The sequence below is a fragment of the Bos mutus genome, chromosome 7, assembly GCF_027580195.1.
Source record: "Bos mutus isolate GX-2022 chromosome 7, NWIPB_WYAK_1.1, whole genome shotgun sequence".
In the NCBI taxonomy this organism is placed as follows: domain Eukaryota; kingdom Metazoa; phylum Chordata; class Mammalia; order Artiodactyla; family Bovidae; genus Bos; species Bos mutus.
This window is the reverse complement of record NC_091623.1, coordinates 89,108,550-89,125,630: the sequence shown is the minus strand read 5'-3', so window position 1 is coordinate 89,125,630 and position 17,081 is coordinate 89,108,550. Positions and strand designations below refer to the sequence as shown.

Sequence of the window (17,081 nt, the reverse complement as noted above, 5' to 3'; positions counted from 1 at the left end):
TAAAATATGGAAAAATGTTTTAAAATTAATAAAACAATATCGTATTTACTACTATACTCTTAAATATGTAAAGCTTCTTCTTTTTGGTTATTAACTCTAAATGAGAATTCTTCAGCATTTTAGCTATTACATATGAAATAAGTAGTCAGCTTTTTCTGTGTTGTATCTTCTCCCTTCTTTTTCTAAAATATCTCAATCATCTCTTGTTTGGCTGAAGATGATCCTCACATAGAATCCTCAGGAATACAGTGGTTTTCCCCAAGTTTTTACATTTCAAAACTGTTTGAGCCTTTCTACTTGAAGCACAGCTTTGCTGGATATAAAAAAATCCTGGCTTACATTTTCTTTCCTTGCATATATTGTAGGTGTTTTGTTGATATATGGTGCTGAATGATGTGCTAATCTAATTTTCTTAGATTTCTAAGTAAATCTAAGTTTACTTGGATAAGTCTCATGTTCATTTTAGGTATTTTTTCCCAGGTACACAGTAGATGTCTTTTAAAAGTTTATGTTGTCTTTTATTTCCGAAATGGCTTGCTGAATGATAGTTTTGTTTTTTAAGATAGTTTTGTTTTTTAAAAGAATCTCAAACTTACAGAAAAATTGTAAGAACAACACAAATACTTTTTATCCTTTGAAGTATTTAACGTTGCCAACACAAATGCCTTATTACTTCTGAATACTTGAGTGTGTATTTTCCTCATATAAGGACATTCTTCTTTAGGCACACAGTATAAGCATCAGAGTCAGAAAATTAATAGTGATGGATTATTACCATCTAAATCCTCAGTTCCCCATTCAAATTCCCCAGTTGTGCCAGTGATGGCCTTTATAGTAAAAGGATCCAGTCCAGGATTATGCACTGTGTTTACCTGTTTTTTAATCTCAGTCTGGTGTAGATCCTCAGCTTTACCTTGACTTTCATGACCTTGACACTTCTGAAGAAGATAGGCCAGTATTTTCTAGAAATGTCCCTCAGTTTCTTTTATGTAGTGTTTTGTCATGTTATGCATCTCTGAAAATTTTGTAGAAGAGATTGTGTTTTCTCTCAGTGTTTTATCAGGTGGCATGTGATTTTAGTTTAGTTCTGGTACTGTTAATGGTACTGATTCCAGACTTCTCTACCCTAACATTATTCCTTTTCTTTTGGTACTAAGTATTTTGTGGAGAGGTATGGAAATGTACTGTTCTTCCTCAGACTTTTATTCATGTAAATATTTAGATCAGTGTGGACTCATGGACTCCTCTTTTATTCATTACAGTGCTTAAATAGTCCCAGACTTGGCCAATGGGAGCCCCATCCACATTGACTTTTTGTGTCCTTTTATGAAATCTCCATCATTCTATGTGGAGTATATAGTACAAAGCACCTGTACTTTCCAGTCCTGGAATTAACTGTATTTCCAAGGAGCACTGGTTCCTTTTAGAGGAGCATGGTATTTGGAAACCCAAGGTCTGGACACTTGTGTCATCGCTACTAGGATGTCACTCTAGCTTTCTCAATGTACAGAACTAGAAGATACATTCACATATAGACACTCCTGCGATTCTAATCCAACACAACGTTCATTTTAACCTTCAACCTTTCCATTTGTGCAATTCCGTTGTCTGATAATGAGAACCCTCACTCTAGCAGTGTACATACTTATCTCTCAATCTTGCTGTTCTCTTTCTCAGTATATTGGAGAGTGGGAAGCATCCAGAAGTAGAGCAGTGTTCTATTTTTTCACTTGGGTGGTAGTGGTATGTGAAGATTTGCTTGATAATTATTTAGTAAACATATATATGTTGTCATTTGTTGAATAGATACGTTACAACTTTGAAACACAGCAAAAATCATTGAAGTGATTCATCACATTAATGATTATAAGAGAATGATTACATAATTATCTCAATAGAATATACTCATTAAACTCTGTGTGCTAATCCCACAGTGAAGGGTACAGCTATAGGATGAGGGTGTCTGGCAAAGAGCACCGATAAGGGAGAAGGAATATCTGGAATCCAAACAATTTGTCCTAAATAAAAAAGGATCTAGATCCTGGGAAAAATCTGGAGGTAGCAACTACTGCTCTGAAGAAAGCAAATCATTCAGTTCTTAATAAGAACTTTTTCTAATAAAGCTATCACTTCTTTATGAAAAAATTAAAATCTTACTTTTTCATCAAAACCTTCTCTTCTGGCTTTTTCGGCCAAATCTTTGTTTTCCATACTGAGAATATGAAATAAAAAACAGAGGCATATGTTAGTAAAAAGGAAAATGACAGTATAAAATACTACCAGATCTATATTAAGGATGAATTACATTTCTGTTCTTTCTGATAACACTAATTATTTAGACAGTGTTGTCATTAATAAGTTCTCTAAAGTATCATATCTCTGGCTGTAAAAACATGTTTATATTATGTCCCACTTCCAGAGATCTGTATTTGGGAAGCATTTTGACACCAAAATGATGCAATAAATGTAAGTATATTCTTAAATATTTTGTGTAAAAATTTGTTTACTTCAGTAGCTAAAAACGTGTTAATGTGCATGTACTAAAATAATTTCTTACCTTTTTAAGAGGAACATTACTTTCCTATTAAAGGTGTTAAATCCTGTTGCTATCTGTTAAAGCTTTCTCTGAGTGGCATGGCATGCCTTATATTCATTTTAAATTAGAGTTTCATGACACTCAGAAATTATGAGGTGCTACTGATGTCTTAACAACTTATTTAGAATCAGCACATCAAATGGTGGTTGATAATCAAAACCTTACTCTCACTGTAAGTTTCTAATATAGAGCTTTAAAGTGGTAAGTTAAAAATTGAAGAAAAGTCATCTTACCGTTTCTTGTCTTCATCTGTTTCAGGTTTTTTTAGTTTGAGTTTTTCAAGAGCATTGTTGTAACTCTGGGCATAATTTAAAATAGTTTAAAAGTTCATAAGAAATATATTCTGTAGTTTTAATTTTTGTCTAAGGTAAAGGAAAGAGGGAATGCTTGCCTTTAGGGGCTTGCTGCCCTAAGAAATGTAGAGGCAAAGACTATGGTTATCCTTCTTTCACCTTATCACTACTTACAGTTTCTGCCTCTGGTGAAAAAGTTGGCATCACACTTGAATTTTGGGGAAAATCTTTTAAAAATACTATTGTTTATTGCATTGATGATATTAATACTTTAGTGCACATAACCAACATCATAATCAAGAGATAAAAGATAAAAACCCCACAGTTAAGCTCACTGAAATGAAGTGAAGTGAAGTGAAAGTCTCTCAATCATGTTTGACTCTTTGCCACCCCATGGACTATAGTCCATGGAATTCTCTAGGCCAGAATACTGGAGTGGATAGCCTTTCCCTTCTCCAGGGGATCTTCCCAACCCAGGGATTGAATCCAGGTCTCCTGCATTGCAGGTGGATTCTTTACCAGCTGAGCCACATGGGAATCTCATTGGGGAACATATTAATAGATTACTTTCACAGATAAGTTCTTGGACAGAGTTCTTAAGCGCCCCTGAACCCCACAGCTAATAGGACATTTTGAATGTGAAATGCTATGGTTAGAGCTGAGGATGTGCAGAGATAGAATGGTATACACATGACTCTGCTACAATTCATAATACATGTTGAGAGGAAAAGGAAGATTCCTCTCTGACAGGGAGAATAGAATGTCAGTGAGAGAGCAGAGGGAATATTCCTGCAATGTCAGGGAATGACATGAGCAGAGGCCCAGAGGACACAATGAGAGCAAGCATGTGCTCAAAATATTAGCTGGCGCATGCAGTGCTGTAAATGGAAGCATAGAAAGTAAAAATTGTATACTTAAATGATAATGAATAAAGATACATTGACACTTTGAGACTAGAGAAGTCCCTTGAATGTTTGAATAAAGAATTTGAACTTAATTTTGACAAGCCCAGGGAAACTTTGAAGAATTTTGAGCAGAGAAGTGATATGATCCAAACTGGGCTGGCAAGGAAAGAGGCTAGAACAGATAAGAAGATATTTCCATACAGAAAATAGCGCTTTGCATTTAGTGATCAATAGCTTTTTGATATACTTGAACTCTGAAATACTTTCTGGTCACATTTTTAAAGCCAGAGAACATTTCTCCTGGTAGTGAAACAGTACAAATACGAGTAACACTGCTGCTGCTGCGTCGCTTTAGTCGTGTCCGACTCTGTGCGACCCCATAGACGGCAGCCCACCAGGCTTCCTGTCCCTGGGATTCTCCAGGCAAGAACACTGGAGTGGGTTGCCATTGCCTTCTCCAATGCATGAAAGTGAAAAGTGAAAGTGAAGTTGCTCAGTCGTGTCCAACTCCAGCGACGCCATGGACTGCAGCCTACCAGGCTCCTCCGTCCATGGGATTTTCTAGGCAAAAGTACTGGAGTGGGGTGCCATTGCCTTCCAAAGCAAAAACCCAAAACCCCTCCCTGCACTACCACTTGGGGTATCAACCAAACAAGATTGGCCTCAGAATTCTGGTGAGGAGAATTTGATATACATACCTTTTTAATCATTTTACCAAGTTGAAAATCTGGCCTTCTGCCTATTGAATAGTCAGCTTTCACTTCAGAATAGGTATCATTAATTATTGCCAAGAACATGTTCTGAGGAGAAAAAGTCAAATGAAGTATTTCAGTAAAAATTTAGTTTAAAAGTTAATGGCTTTGACAGGTGCTGGGATTTGTAAAATTAGATTTAAATTTTAAAAGTAACATGCTCAGTAAGAGAGAGATGGCTCTCAGACTATATATAAAAAAATGTAGTGGAATGGGAAATATTTAGTGTGTGGATATGGGCAAGTATGTTTATGATAAATGGGAAAAACAGAATGTAAAATAGTGCATATAAACTGGTTAATATATAGAAATTTATTAATGTTAGATACTTAGAATAGTATGTGTTCATAGGGTTTTTTTTTTTTTCCTTTAAAATTCTGTAGAGTGTTTAAATGTACAATTTTACTAGGGCTCTTAAAACTACCAGTGTGCAGATTAACACAGAATTGTGGAGAGAGTATTCTTAATCTCAAGCCCACCTCTCCACATTTCTCTGTGGCCCAGATCTGTTGCTCTGAGGACTCCTGCCCACCATCAGGGTATAACTGCTGTGCATGACCAAAAAAAAGTTGTCATGGAGGACAGTAGCAGTGCTTTGAGTAGAAAAGCAAGTTCCTTGATTAAGAAGGCCAAATAGGTTTGTCCCCAGCACATGTGAGAGACTCATAAATTCTGGGGACTCATAAAAATGACAGAGGTGTGAGCTTTCAGCCATAAGGGCCAAAAGCTGTTGTGATGGGCAGAATATGAATGACCTGATTCATACTTACTGGTGTGAAATATCCCAGGCTGGAGAGACCTGGGACATTCAAGTTATATGTGTAAAAGATTTAGGAACTCTTGGCATACAGTAAACACTCAGATGGTAACTATTATGGTCACATTCTCCATTGGACAACTTAAAATCACTTAGACTTGCTGGATTACTAGAAATCTACACAGTTCTTAATAAATGTAAGTGTTCTGACAACTAAGGAGTGATACTGTAATTTCTTCTAAATTAGTAATTATGTTTTTTATTCTGAAAAATATAAGCAAAAAAAGGGAGTATATTCGATCTTTCTTACCAGCAGGACAAAGAACACGAAAAAGATGAAAGTGATGAAGTAAATGGGTCCCAAGATACGATTGGCTTGCTGAATGCCAGCAAAATTAAAATCTCCAAGAACTATACGAAATTGCGTGAATCTTTTATGGGGATAAAGAAAAGCATTAGAAAATATTATATCTCTTCATACATACATGACAACTAATGGTTACTAATGTGTCTAGGAAAAATACCTAACTGCATAAATAGTATGTGCTTTCTGGCTTTAGTTTTGTTAGCATACAATTGGGTGTAGAAAATTCCCCTGAAGGCAAGACTTAATAGCTGAACATATAGTTTAGGAAATGATGGGGCTTCAATTTATTTAACCAATGTGAACCCAGTGTTCACCTCCAAGATTTGAACCTTGAGATTCCTCCTTACCAGCTTGTCTTGACAGTTACCTCCTTAGCCATTCCTGTGCCCTTATAAAACTTAGGATACTTTGACCTTCCCCAAAAGTGACTTTCATCTTGGAAATAGACCCGAGAACCCTACAACTTCTTTTATCAATGATACGCTTAATTTCTGCTGCTCCTCTACTGAAGTGTAAGGATGCCAACAATTTATCACTTGTCGAGTCTCAAGCAAGTGCTGGTAATGATCCTCAAACATGAGCCTGAGTTTTGTTTTATTTTCTCCAATAAATATAAAAACTTGGCTTTGATGTGAAATAGCATTGAAAATGTTATAAAGCTTCATTTTATAGATGGAAAAATTAAGAAATTAAGGCCTCAAATGAACAGTAGTAGGAGAGGTAGAATTAGGATTTCATAACCTGAAGTCTTATTTTCTCATCGTTAATTTGCAGTGGTATTGCCAGACATACCAGAGATACGTTAAAAATTATAAAAATGTAATATATATGTTAATATATATGTATTTTAAGGGGAAACCTGGAAAGGAGTTTTTACTAGTATGTAGACACTTTACTATCGTTTTTCCAGTAGTCATGTACAGATGCAAGAGTTGGACCATACAGAAGGCCAAAGGATTGATGCTTTCCAATTGTGGTAATGGAGAAGACTCTAGACAGTCCCTTGGACTGCAAGGAGATCAAACCAGTCAATCCTAAAGGAAATCAACCCTGAATATTCATTGGAAGGACTGAAGCTGAGGCTCCAATACTTTGGCCACCTAATGTGAAGAGCCAACTCATTAGAAAAGACGCTGATGCTGGGAAAGATTGAAGGCAGGAGGAGAAGGGATGACAGAGGGTGAGATATTTGGATGGCATCACTGACTCAGTGAACATGAGTTTGAGCAAACTTCAAGAGACAGTGAAAGACAGGGAAGCTTGGAGTGCTATAGTCCATGAGGTTCCAAAGAGTTGGACAAAACTTAGTGATTGAACAACAGACACTTTGCATGATTTTTTTCAGTCAAAGGACTGAAAAAGAATGTTTCTTGTTTTTTAAGCCAATCACATGAAGGGAACCATAGCACCGTGTACAATAAAGGAAGAAAATGTATTCAAAGAAATCAGCTATTTGGAGTCCTAGGACTCGAGTTTTCTGGAATTTCATCCTTGGTACCTGAGACCTGACTAAATCATATGTAAAGTATTTATCTAGTTTCTAATACTGAATTCAAATGCTTTTTACATATGACAGAGAAATGCTGAATTAGGAGACCAAAGTTTCTTAGCAAATCAAACTTTTTTCTCTCTGGCATAGGAGAATATGAGGTTTTATTTAAGTGTTTTTAATTTGATTTTTTAATGCTTAAGTTGTATTTAAGAAATGATAAGTATTTGATACTTTTTCAAATATGCCACTTTTTACACTATCCTGTTCTCTAAAGATATTTTCTGACTTGTGTTTTATTTCTCTAAATATATTACTATTACTATATTTGAAGTCTATGAGTTTGTTTCTGTTGTCTGTTGTATCTGTTAGTTCTTATGATTTTTTCCTCCTTTTATATGAGGTTATCTTTGACCATGAGCAGAAAATTATACTTGAAGGACTTGGGATGAAGATACTGTTTTCCAGAGAGATTTGTATATGTGTCTGCAGGTGTATATGGACATTCTAGCTTGGGGCTATCTTAAACCAAGTTCAAGATAATGAGCTTCCCTGGATAGGTGAAGCTCATTTAATCCCTAGGTGATTAAACCCCGACTTCAAGTCACTGAGAGATTTATTTTTAACTTGAGGCTGTAGCACTTCAGATCCCTGCTTTATGTGTGGCAAGGTTATCACACACTGCTCTTCTCCCCCTACCCTACTTTCCAACACACACACAAAGGCTCTGGGTTTCTCTTCTGTCTCCTCCTTGAGAAGTAACTAGGGACACAATTTCTTAACTTTCTCCTGGATCAGCAAAAATGCCTTCACAATGGAGATTTTGGGGAAGATGGAGTAAGGAGCACTAGGAATCTGTCTCACCACCTTGACAACAGTCTCACTGGCACAATCTGATGTAACATTTGAAATGAACTCTGTAGAGTCTGTTGGCTTGCAACATCTAGGAAAGGACTGGACAATTTGAGTAAATTTAAACTTTTAGTTTGACAGCAGCTACCCACCTCCTGGGCTTCCCAGGTGACTCAGTGGTAGAGAATCCATCTCCCAATGCAGGAGACTCTGGTTTGATCCCTGAGTTGGGAAGATAACCCTCGGGGAAGAATTGGCAACCCACTCCATCATTCTTGCCAGAAAAATTCCATGGACAGAGGAGCCTGGTGTATAGCCACGGATTATAGTCCATGGGGTCGTAAAGAGTTGGACGTGACTGAGTGAGCATGTGTGCGCGTGCACGTGCACTTCCAATCCCTCAGCCCGTGGCAGGTGGCCCTGCGTGTATTCCTGGAGCAGCTTGTGCATGGCTTGTGGGAGCCAGGGTGGGCAAGAAGGATTGGATTGTCCAAACATCAGGGGTCTGTGTTCTGATTGCTGCTGATGACGAGGCAGGTATCTCACTACATTGGTTGCAAGTCCCTCCCTCTCTGGCCGAAGCAATGTCCTTGGGATTTAGATGCTCAATGCCCTTTCCTTCTTCATTTTTTTCTTTCTTCCCTTTGGGAACCAGACATTAAAGACTAGGACACTGAAAAAATAAACACAAAACCCCCTGCATATGTGGAGGAAATTAGAAAATCACTATGCATGCCCAAGGAATGGCACAGGTTCAGAAGAGACCTGAGAAGACCTTTTAAGTTTACACCTCAGGCTGATCCTCAGCATGGAGACAGTCAACAATGAAAAACCACAGCAGAAAACATAGCAGGCCCTGGGGAAGGGAAATGAACTGATTTCCAAAATTATCACATTGTTAGACTTAAATGTTTCAGTTCAGTTCAGTCAGTCGTGTCTGACTCTTTGTGACCCCATGAGCAGCACGCCAGGCCTCCCTGCCCATCACCAACTACCGGAGTTCACTCAAACTCAGGTCCATTGAGTTGGTGATGCCATCCAGCCATCTCATCCTCTGTTGGCCCCTTCTCCTGCTGCCAATCCCTCCCAGCATCAGGGTCTTTTCCAATGAGTCAACTCTTCGCATGAGGTGGCCAAAGTATTGGAGTTTCAGCTTTAGCATCAATCCTTGCAATGAACACCCAGGACTGATCTCCTTTAGGATGGACTGGCTGGATCTCCTTGCCGTCCAAGGACTCTCAAAAGTCTTTTCCTATACCACAGTTCAAAAGCCAGAAGGAAAAACATAAATACAGTATACTAACGCATATATATGGAATTTAGAAAGATGGTAACAATAACCCTGTGTACGAGACAGCAAAAGAGACACTGATGTATAGAACAATCTTATGGACTCTGTGGGAGAGGGAGAGGGAGGGAAGATTTGGGAGAATGACATTGAAACATGTAAAATATCATGTAAGAAACGAGTTGCCAGTCCAGGTTCGATGCACGATACTGGATGCTTGGGGCTAGTGCACTGGGACGACCCAGAGGGATGGTATGGGGAGGGAGGAGGGAGGAGGGTTCAGGATGGGGAACACATGTATACCTGTGGCGGATTCATTTTGATATTTGGCAAAACTAATACAATTAATGTAAAATTTAAAAATAAAAAGCATCAATTCTTCAGCGCTCAGCTTTCTTCACAGTCCCAACTCTCACATCCATACACGACCACTAGAAAAACTGTAGCCTTGACTAGACAGACCTTTGTTGGCAAAGTAATATCTCTGCTTTTTAATATGCTATCTAGGTTGGTCATAACTTTCCTTCCAAGGAGTAAGCCTCTTTTAATTTCATGGCTGCAGTCACCCATCTGCAGTGATTCTGGCACCCAAAAAAATAAAGTGACAGTTTCCCCATCTATTTCCCACGAAGTGATGGGACCAGATGCCATGATCTTTGTTTTCTGAATGTTGAGCTTTAAGCCAACTTTTTCACTCTCCTCTTTGACTTTCATCAAGAGGCTTTTTAGTTCCTCTTCACTTTCTGCCATGAGGGTGGTGTCATCTGCATATCTGAAGTTATTGATATTTCTCCTGGCAGTCTTGATTCCAGCTTGTGCTTCTTCCAGCCCAGCGTTTCTCATGATGTACTCTGTATAAGATAAATAAGCAGGGTGACAATATACAGCCTTGACGTACTTTTCCTATTTGGAACCAATCTGTTGTTCCATGTTGCTTCCTGACCTGCATATAGGTTTCTCAAGAGGCAGGTCAAGTGGCCCATCTCTTTCAGAATTGTCCACAGTTTATTGTGATCCACACAGTCAAAAGCTTTGGCATAGTCAATAAGGCAGAAATAGATGTTTTTCTGGAACTCTCTTGCTTTTTCCATGATCCAGCGGATGTTGGCAATTTGATCTCTGGTTCCTCTGCCTTTTCTAAAACCAGCTTGAACATCTGGAAGTTCACGGTTGACATATTGCTGAAGCCTGGCTTGGAGAATTTTGAGAATTGTGCAGTAGTTTGAGCATTCTTTGGCATTGCCTTTCTTTGGGATTGGAATGAAAACTGACCTTTTCCAGTCCTGTGGCCATTGCTGAAATTTCCAAATTTGCTGGCATATTGAGTGCAGCACTTTGACAGTGTCGTCTTTCAGGATTTGAAATAGCTCATCTGGAATTCCATCCCCTCCACTAGCTTTGTTTGTAGTGATGCTTTCTAAGGCCCACTTGACTTCACATTCCAGGATGTCTGGCTCTAGGTGAGTGATCACACCATCGTGATTATCTGGTTTACAACAAAAAATGACAAGGCATACAAAGAAAGGAGAGTATGGCCTATTCAAAGGGAAAAAGTGAATCAACAAAAACTATCCCTGAGTGAGACCACATGGTAGACTTCTAGACCTAACCATTTTAAAGATTCTCAAAGAACTAAAACAAGTTGGAGAAAGTCAAGAAAACTAAGTATGAACAAAATGGAAATATCAGGAAAAAGAAAACCTCAAACCAAAAAGAAATTCTAGAGCTGCAAAGTACAATAACTGAAATGAAAATTCATTAGAGGGATTCAAAGGTAGATTTGCAGGCAGAAAAAAAAATTAGTGAATTTGAAGGTAGGGCCATTGAAATAACTGAGTCTGAGGAACAGAAAGAGAAGAGTTTACAGAAACAGTGAACAGAGCCTTAAGGGACTTACGAGACGTCATCAAGTGGACCAACATAGGCATAAGCATATGAAAATGCTCAGTATTGCTAATTAGTAGAGAAATGCAAATCCAAGACACAATGAGATACTATACCTCACACCCATTAGGATGGCTACCATCAAAACAAAATAATTTTTGATAAGGCTGTGGAGAAAGTGAAACCTCTATGCACCGTTAGAAGAAATGTAAAATTCAGTGTCCACTGTGGACAACAGTATAGCAGTTCCTCAGAAAATTCAAAATTACCATATGATCCAAAATTCTACTTCTGGGTATATACCCAAAAGAATTCAAAGTAGGATCTCAAATCGATTTGTACACCATGTTCTCACCGTAACATTATTCAGAAGAATGAAAACATGGAAGCAGCTCAAGTGTCATTGACAGATTAATGGAAAGCAAAATGTGATGTGTGTGTAACACACAGTGGAATATTATTCAGCCTCAAAAAGGAAGGAAATCCTGACACATTCTACAACATTGTTGACGATATTATGCTAAGTGGAATAAATTAGAAATGGACAAATAGTGTATGATTCTATGAGAATTACCTCAAGTAATCAAAATGAGAGACAAAAAGTACACTAATGGTTGCAGGGGCTGGAATAGGGGGAGAAATGGAGAATTCCTGTTTAATGAATATGAGAGTTTCAGTTTTGCAAGATAGATTTCTGGAGGTGAATGATGGTGATGATTGAACAATACGAATGTACTTCACTCTTAGAAATGGTTTTAAAAGTAGTTAAGATGGTAAATTTTATAACAGCTTAAAATCTTTATCAGCTTTAAAAAAGCCTTCAGGGAAGAATAGCTTTGGATGCTGGAGCTACTTCTCTGGGTTCTTGCTTTCTGATTTTGGACACTCATAAATTGTGAAGAGATTGATTTGAATAGCCTTGCACATCATTACCAAAAGCAGAAGTTCCCTCAATCCATTCTGAACCTTTCTGTCTGCTTAATTTGTGTCTTATACTTTCTTTCCTCCCATTATCCAAGGTAAGACACATTTCCAACCTGTAGATTATTACATTCATATTTAATGTCCAGTATTAATTAGTTTTATTACTACACTTAAGATCCTAGGAAGGGACCAAGAAGTTGTTGAAACTGCAAACATTGACTCAGGGTAAACTAGTTAGACTTCTCATTTGTAGTTGGAAGGGACCTCTGGGAGAGATTTAGTTCAGCCCATTCATTTACAGACAAAGAAATTAAGATCTAGAAAAATTAAATAGCTAGTGGCAGACGTAGAAAGTAGAATTCTATCCTCTTGTTTAGTAAAGGATATTTCAGAAAAAATGTTATTAAATTTCAAACAGTGGTACTTCAATTATTTACATGTGGATAATGAGATTTTCCCGACTAAATTCAGTTGCTCAGTCATGTCTGACTCTTTGTGATCCCATGGAATGCACTAAAATTTACTCCCAATTGAGTAAAAGGACCATGGACAATTTGAGGAATTCTGAACTGAAGAAAGTAGTACAGTTTTTCTCAGAGCCCTATGTTACCATGGACTACAAATTTCCAAGAGTGATGGGAAATTTCTTAAACTTTCTTAAATATTAAACTATTTCCCCCAGAAAATCTTAGTCTAGATTGTACAGAACACATTTTTGAGACCTGATATTTTAGACCAGCAGAGCCCAAAGTATTTGGCACCAGGGACTGGTTTCGTGCAAGACAATTCTTCCATGGACTGCAGAAGCAGGGGTGGCTTCAGGAGGATTTAAGCACCTGGCATTTATTGTGCATTTTTTTTCTATTATTACATTAGCTCCATCAGATCAGAGGTTGGGGACCCCTGTGTTAGACAATCTCTCTCTCTCTCTCTCTCTCTCTCACACACACACACACATATAATTATTTTTATACAGACAACTTGTTTTACCTACTCAAAAATGGAAGTCAATTTATTAAAATTACTCACTTCTAAAGAAGAGCCTGAATACTTTTCTAGGCATTCTACCTAGTCAGTTCTATAAGTTAGTTATCTGCTAATTGCTTTATGTGTATAAAGCTATTTTTAAAATTCAGCTTTGCCAGATCAGCAAAGGACAATCAAGTCAATATCAATGAAAGGATTCTAAAGATGCCCTCTAAAGGAAACACTTCTTTTGCCCAGAGAATAGATACTATGGAGAAATGGAGCCAATATTTTTTAACTTAGATAAAATTTTCACTTCTAGAATAGTAAAAAATTATTTTTCTAACTTGACCTAGTAACAAGTGAAGAGTGGATAACACCTTCAATTTGGATCTTTCAATGTCTAACTGCACTTTGAGTATAACAGATATTTAGCCATCAGTGAAAATATCAAACCATTTTAAAATTTATTAAAGCTTATGTCACTACTTATAGGCATATTCATGATTTTTTGTTATAAACTGGAAAATATATTTATACTAAGAGCTTACATGGCATTTTGAAAAGTGGAAAAGTCGTCAACCTGTGATCCAAAAACAAGAAATCCTAACTGAGCGTAAGCAAAGAATATTATAAAAAACATGATAGCAAATCCTATTATGTCTTTGATACATCGTGACAAGGTTGATGACAGCTGAGACATTGTCTTATTAAAGCTTATGAATTTGAATATCTGAAAAAGAACAAAATTAATTGAGATAGAATACTAAAGATTATACTTAGAGTAAGTTAATTTCAGAAGAAATCTGCTTCAAATTAAGAGAGATGCTTAATGATGGTCAAGGATGTTTGAGGATTTGCCAGCAATCATCACAAAGCCAAACTACTTTTAAAAATTACTGTATAGTTAAGAGTATCTTTTTTTTTTTTTTTTCCATAACTTTGTAGTTTGAGTTCTTATTATCTAATGTAATAAAGTGAAGTCGCTCAGTCATGACCAACTCTTTGCAACCCCATGGACTGTAGCTGCCAGGCTCCTCCATCCATGGGATTTTCCAGGAAAGAATACTGGAGTGGGTTGACATTTCCTTCTCCAGGGGATCTTCCCAAGCCAGGGATCGAACCTGGGTCTCCCACACTGCAGGCAGACTCTTTACCATCTGAGCCACCAGGGAAGGCTTTTATCTAATGTAATAAAACATATCTAATCTGTTATATCTGATAAAATATAAATACCTTTATCCATGCAAAGAAGATGGTTATGGCAATTATGTTGTTGTAATAAATGTGCCAGTATGCAAGAAAATAGAAATCTGAATATTTTTCAGTATTTCTTAACAGTCGTCCAATCATGCGATAAATTTGCATATTAGAGTATAAGCTGAAGAAAACAGTCGAAAAACATAACTAAATGGGAAAATAAGAAGAGTTAGATATCATTTCTACCTCTAAATGTGTAGCCTATAAACAAACACATGAAAAACTTCATCAGAAGTTCAACCAAAAGGAAAGGATAAGACATAACTTTATTTATTTATTTATTTATTTATTTTTTAACCCCATGGACTGTAGCCCTCCAGGCTCCTCCATCCATGGGATTTTCCAGGCAAGAGTACTGGAGTGGGTTGCCATTTCCTTCTCCAAAGACATAACTTTAATGTAGCATAATTATCATAAAAGTAACAAAATATTGGCTATATATATTGGAAAATCTATATGCCTTTTTGTTTCTTTGAGGCATAAAACACCAATATATAAAATGATTATATAATTCTGACTAGGCTATAAGAGTTTTTGCTCCATTTAACTACATGATACCTAAGAGTTTAATATTTTTCACTCTTAAGAAAAATTTTTTTACAGTTCCAAAAAAATAACCCCCTTTAGGACTCTTTAACAATGTTTTAAAAATTAAGTTTTTATTGAAGGATAATTGCTTTACAGACTTTTGTTGTTTTCTGTCAAACCTCAAAAAGAATCAGCCATAGGTATACGTATCAGTTCAGTTCAGTCCCTCAGTCGTGTCCAACTCTTTGTGACCCCATGGACTGCAGCATGCCAGGCCTCCCTGCCCATTACCAACTCCCGGAGTTTACTCAAACTAATGTACATCGAGTCAGTGATGCCATCCAACAATCTCATCCTCTGTTGTCCCCTTCTCCCGCCTTCAGTCTTTCCCAGCATCAGGATCTTTTCAAATGAGTCAGTTCTTTGCTTCAGGTGGTCAAAGTATTGGAGCTTCAGCTTCAGCATCAGTCCTTCCAATGAATATTCAGGACTGATTTCCTTTAGGATGGACTTGTTGGATCTCCTTGCAATCCAAGGGACTCTCAAGAGTCTTCTCCAACACCACAGTTCAAAAGCATCAATTCTTCGGTGCTCAGCTTTCTTTACAGTCCAACTCTGACATCCATACATGACTACTGGAAAAACTATAGCTCTGACTAGATTGACTTTTGTTGGCAAAGTAATGTCTGCTTTTTAATATGCTGTCTAGGTTGGTCATAACTTTTCTTCCAAGGAGCAAGCATTTTTAAATTTCATGGCTGCAGTCACCATCTGCAGTGATTTTGGAGCACCCCAAGAATAAAGTTGCTCACTGTTTCCATTGCTTCCCCATTTATTTGCCATGAAGTGATGGGACCAGATGCCATGATCTTAGTTTTTTGAATGTTGAGTTTTAAGCCAACTTTTTCACTTTGATCAAGAGGCTCTTTAGTTCTTCACTTTCTGCAATAAGTGTGATGTCATCTGCATATCTGAGGTTATTGATATTTTTCCTGGCCATCTTGATTCCAGCTTGTGCTTCATCCAGCCCAGCATTTCTCATGATGTACTCTGCATATAAGTTAAATAAACACGGTGACAATATACAGCCTTGATGTACTCCTTTCCCAACTTGGAACCAGTCTGTTGTTCCATGTCCAGTTCTGACTGTTGCTTCTTGACCTGCATATAGATTTCTCAGGAGGCAGGTCAGGTGGTCTGATATTCCCATCTCTTGAAGAATTTCCCACAGTTTGTTGTGATCCACACAGTCAAAGGCTTTGGCGTAGTCAATAAAGCAGAAGTAAATGTTTTTCAGGAACTACTTTGCTTTTTCCATGATCCAACAGATGTTGGCAATTTGATCTCTGTTTCCTCTGCCTTTTTAAAATCCAGGTTGACCATCTGGAAGTTCACGGTTCATGTACTATTGAGGCCTGGCTTGGAGGATTTTGAGCATTATTTTGCTTGTGTGTGAGATGGGTGCAATTGTGCACAGTTTGAGCAATCTTTGGCATCGCCTTTCTTTGGGATTGGAATGAAAACTGACCTTTTCCAGTCCTGTGGCCACTGCTGAGTTTTCCAAATTTGCTGGCATATTGAGTGCAGCACTTTTATAGCATCATCTTTTAGGATTTGAAATAGCTCAACTGGAAATCCATCACCTCCACTAGCTTTGTTCGTAGTGATGCTTCCTAAAGATCACTTGACTTCGCATTCCAGGATGTCTGGCTCTAGGTGAGTGACCACACCATTGTGATTATCTGGGTCGTGAACATCTTTTTTGTGTAGTTCTGTGTATTCTTGCCATCTCTTGTTAATATCTTCTGCTTCTGTTAGGTCTGTACCATTTCTGTCCTTTATTGTGCCCATCTTTGCATGAAATGTTCCCTTGGTATCTCTAATTTTCTTGAAGAGATCTCTAATCTTTCCCATTCAATTGTTTTCCTCTATTTCTTTTCATTGATCACTGAGGAAAGCTTTCTTATTTCTCCTTTCTATTCTTTGGAACTTTGCATTCAAATGAATATAGATTTCCTTTTCTCCTTTGCCTTTCACTTCTCTTCTTTTCACAGCTATATAAATAAGACCTCCTCAGACAGCCATTTTGCCTTTTTGCATTTCGTTTTCTTGGGGATAGTCTTGATCCCTGTCTCCTGTATATCACGAGCCTCCATCCATAGTTCTTCAGGCACTCTGTCAGATCTAATCCCTTGAATCTATTTCTCACTTCTGCTGTAT

General features: G+C 37.6%; 1 protein-coding gene across 3 annotated transcripts in view; it reads right to left on the bottom strand.

Annotated features, from left to right (window-relative positions):
- Positions 1-17,081, bottom strand: part of PKD2L2 (polycystin 2 like 2, transient receptor potential cation channel) — a 41,863-nt gene that overhangs the window by 4,534 nt on the left and 20,248 nt on the right. The window contains exons 8-13 of one of the 3 annotated variants that reach the window (XM_070374391.1): positions 14,310-14,406; positions 13,625-13,806; positions 5,614-5,734; positions 4,493-4,594; positions 2,830-2,894; positions 2,158-2,212 (exon numbers count right to left, since the gene is read on the bottom strand). In XM_070374391.1, coding sequence (XP_070230492.1) covers positions 2,158-2,212; positions 2,830-2,894; positions 4,493-4,594; positions 5,614-5,734; positions 13,625-13,806; positions 14,310-14,406 — 622 coding nt within the window. Of the gene's footprint in view, positions 1-2,157; positions 2,213-2,829; positions 2,895-4,492; positions 4,595-5,613; positions 5,735-13,624; positions 13,807-14,309; positions 14,481-17,081 lie in introns of all 3 variants that reach the window. The other 2 variants (XM_070374390.1, XM_070374392.1) reach the window with 2 other exon arrangements.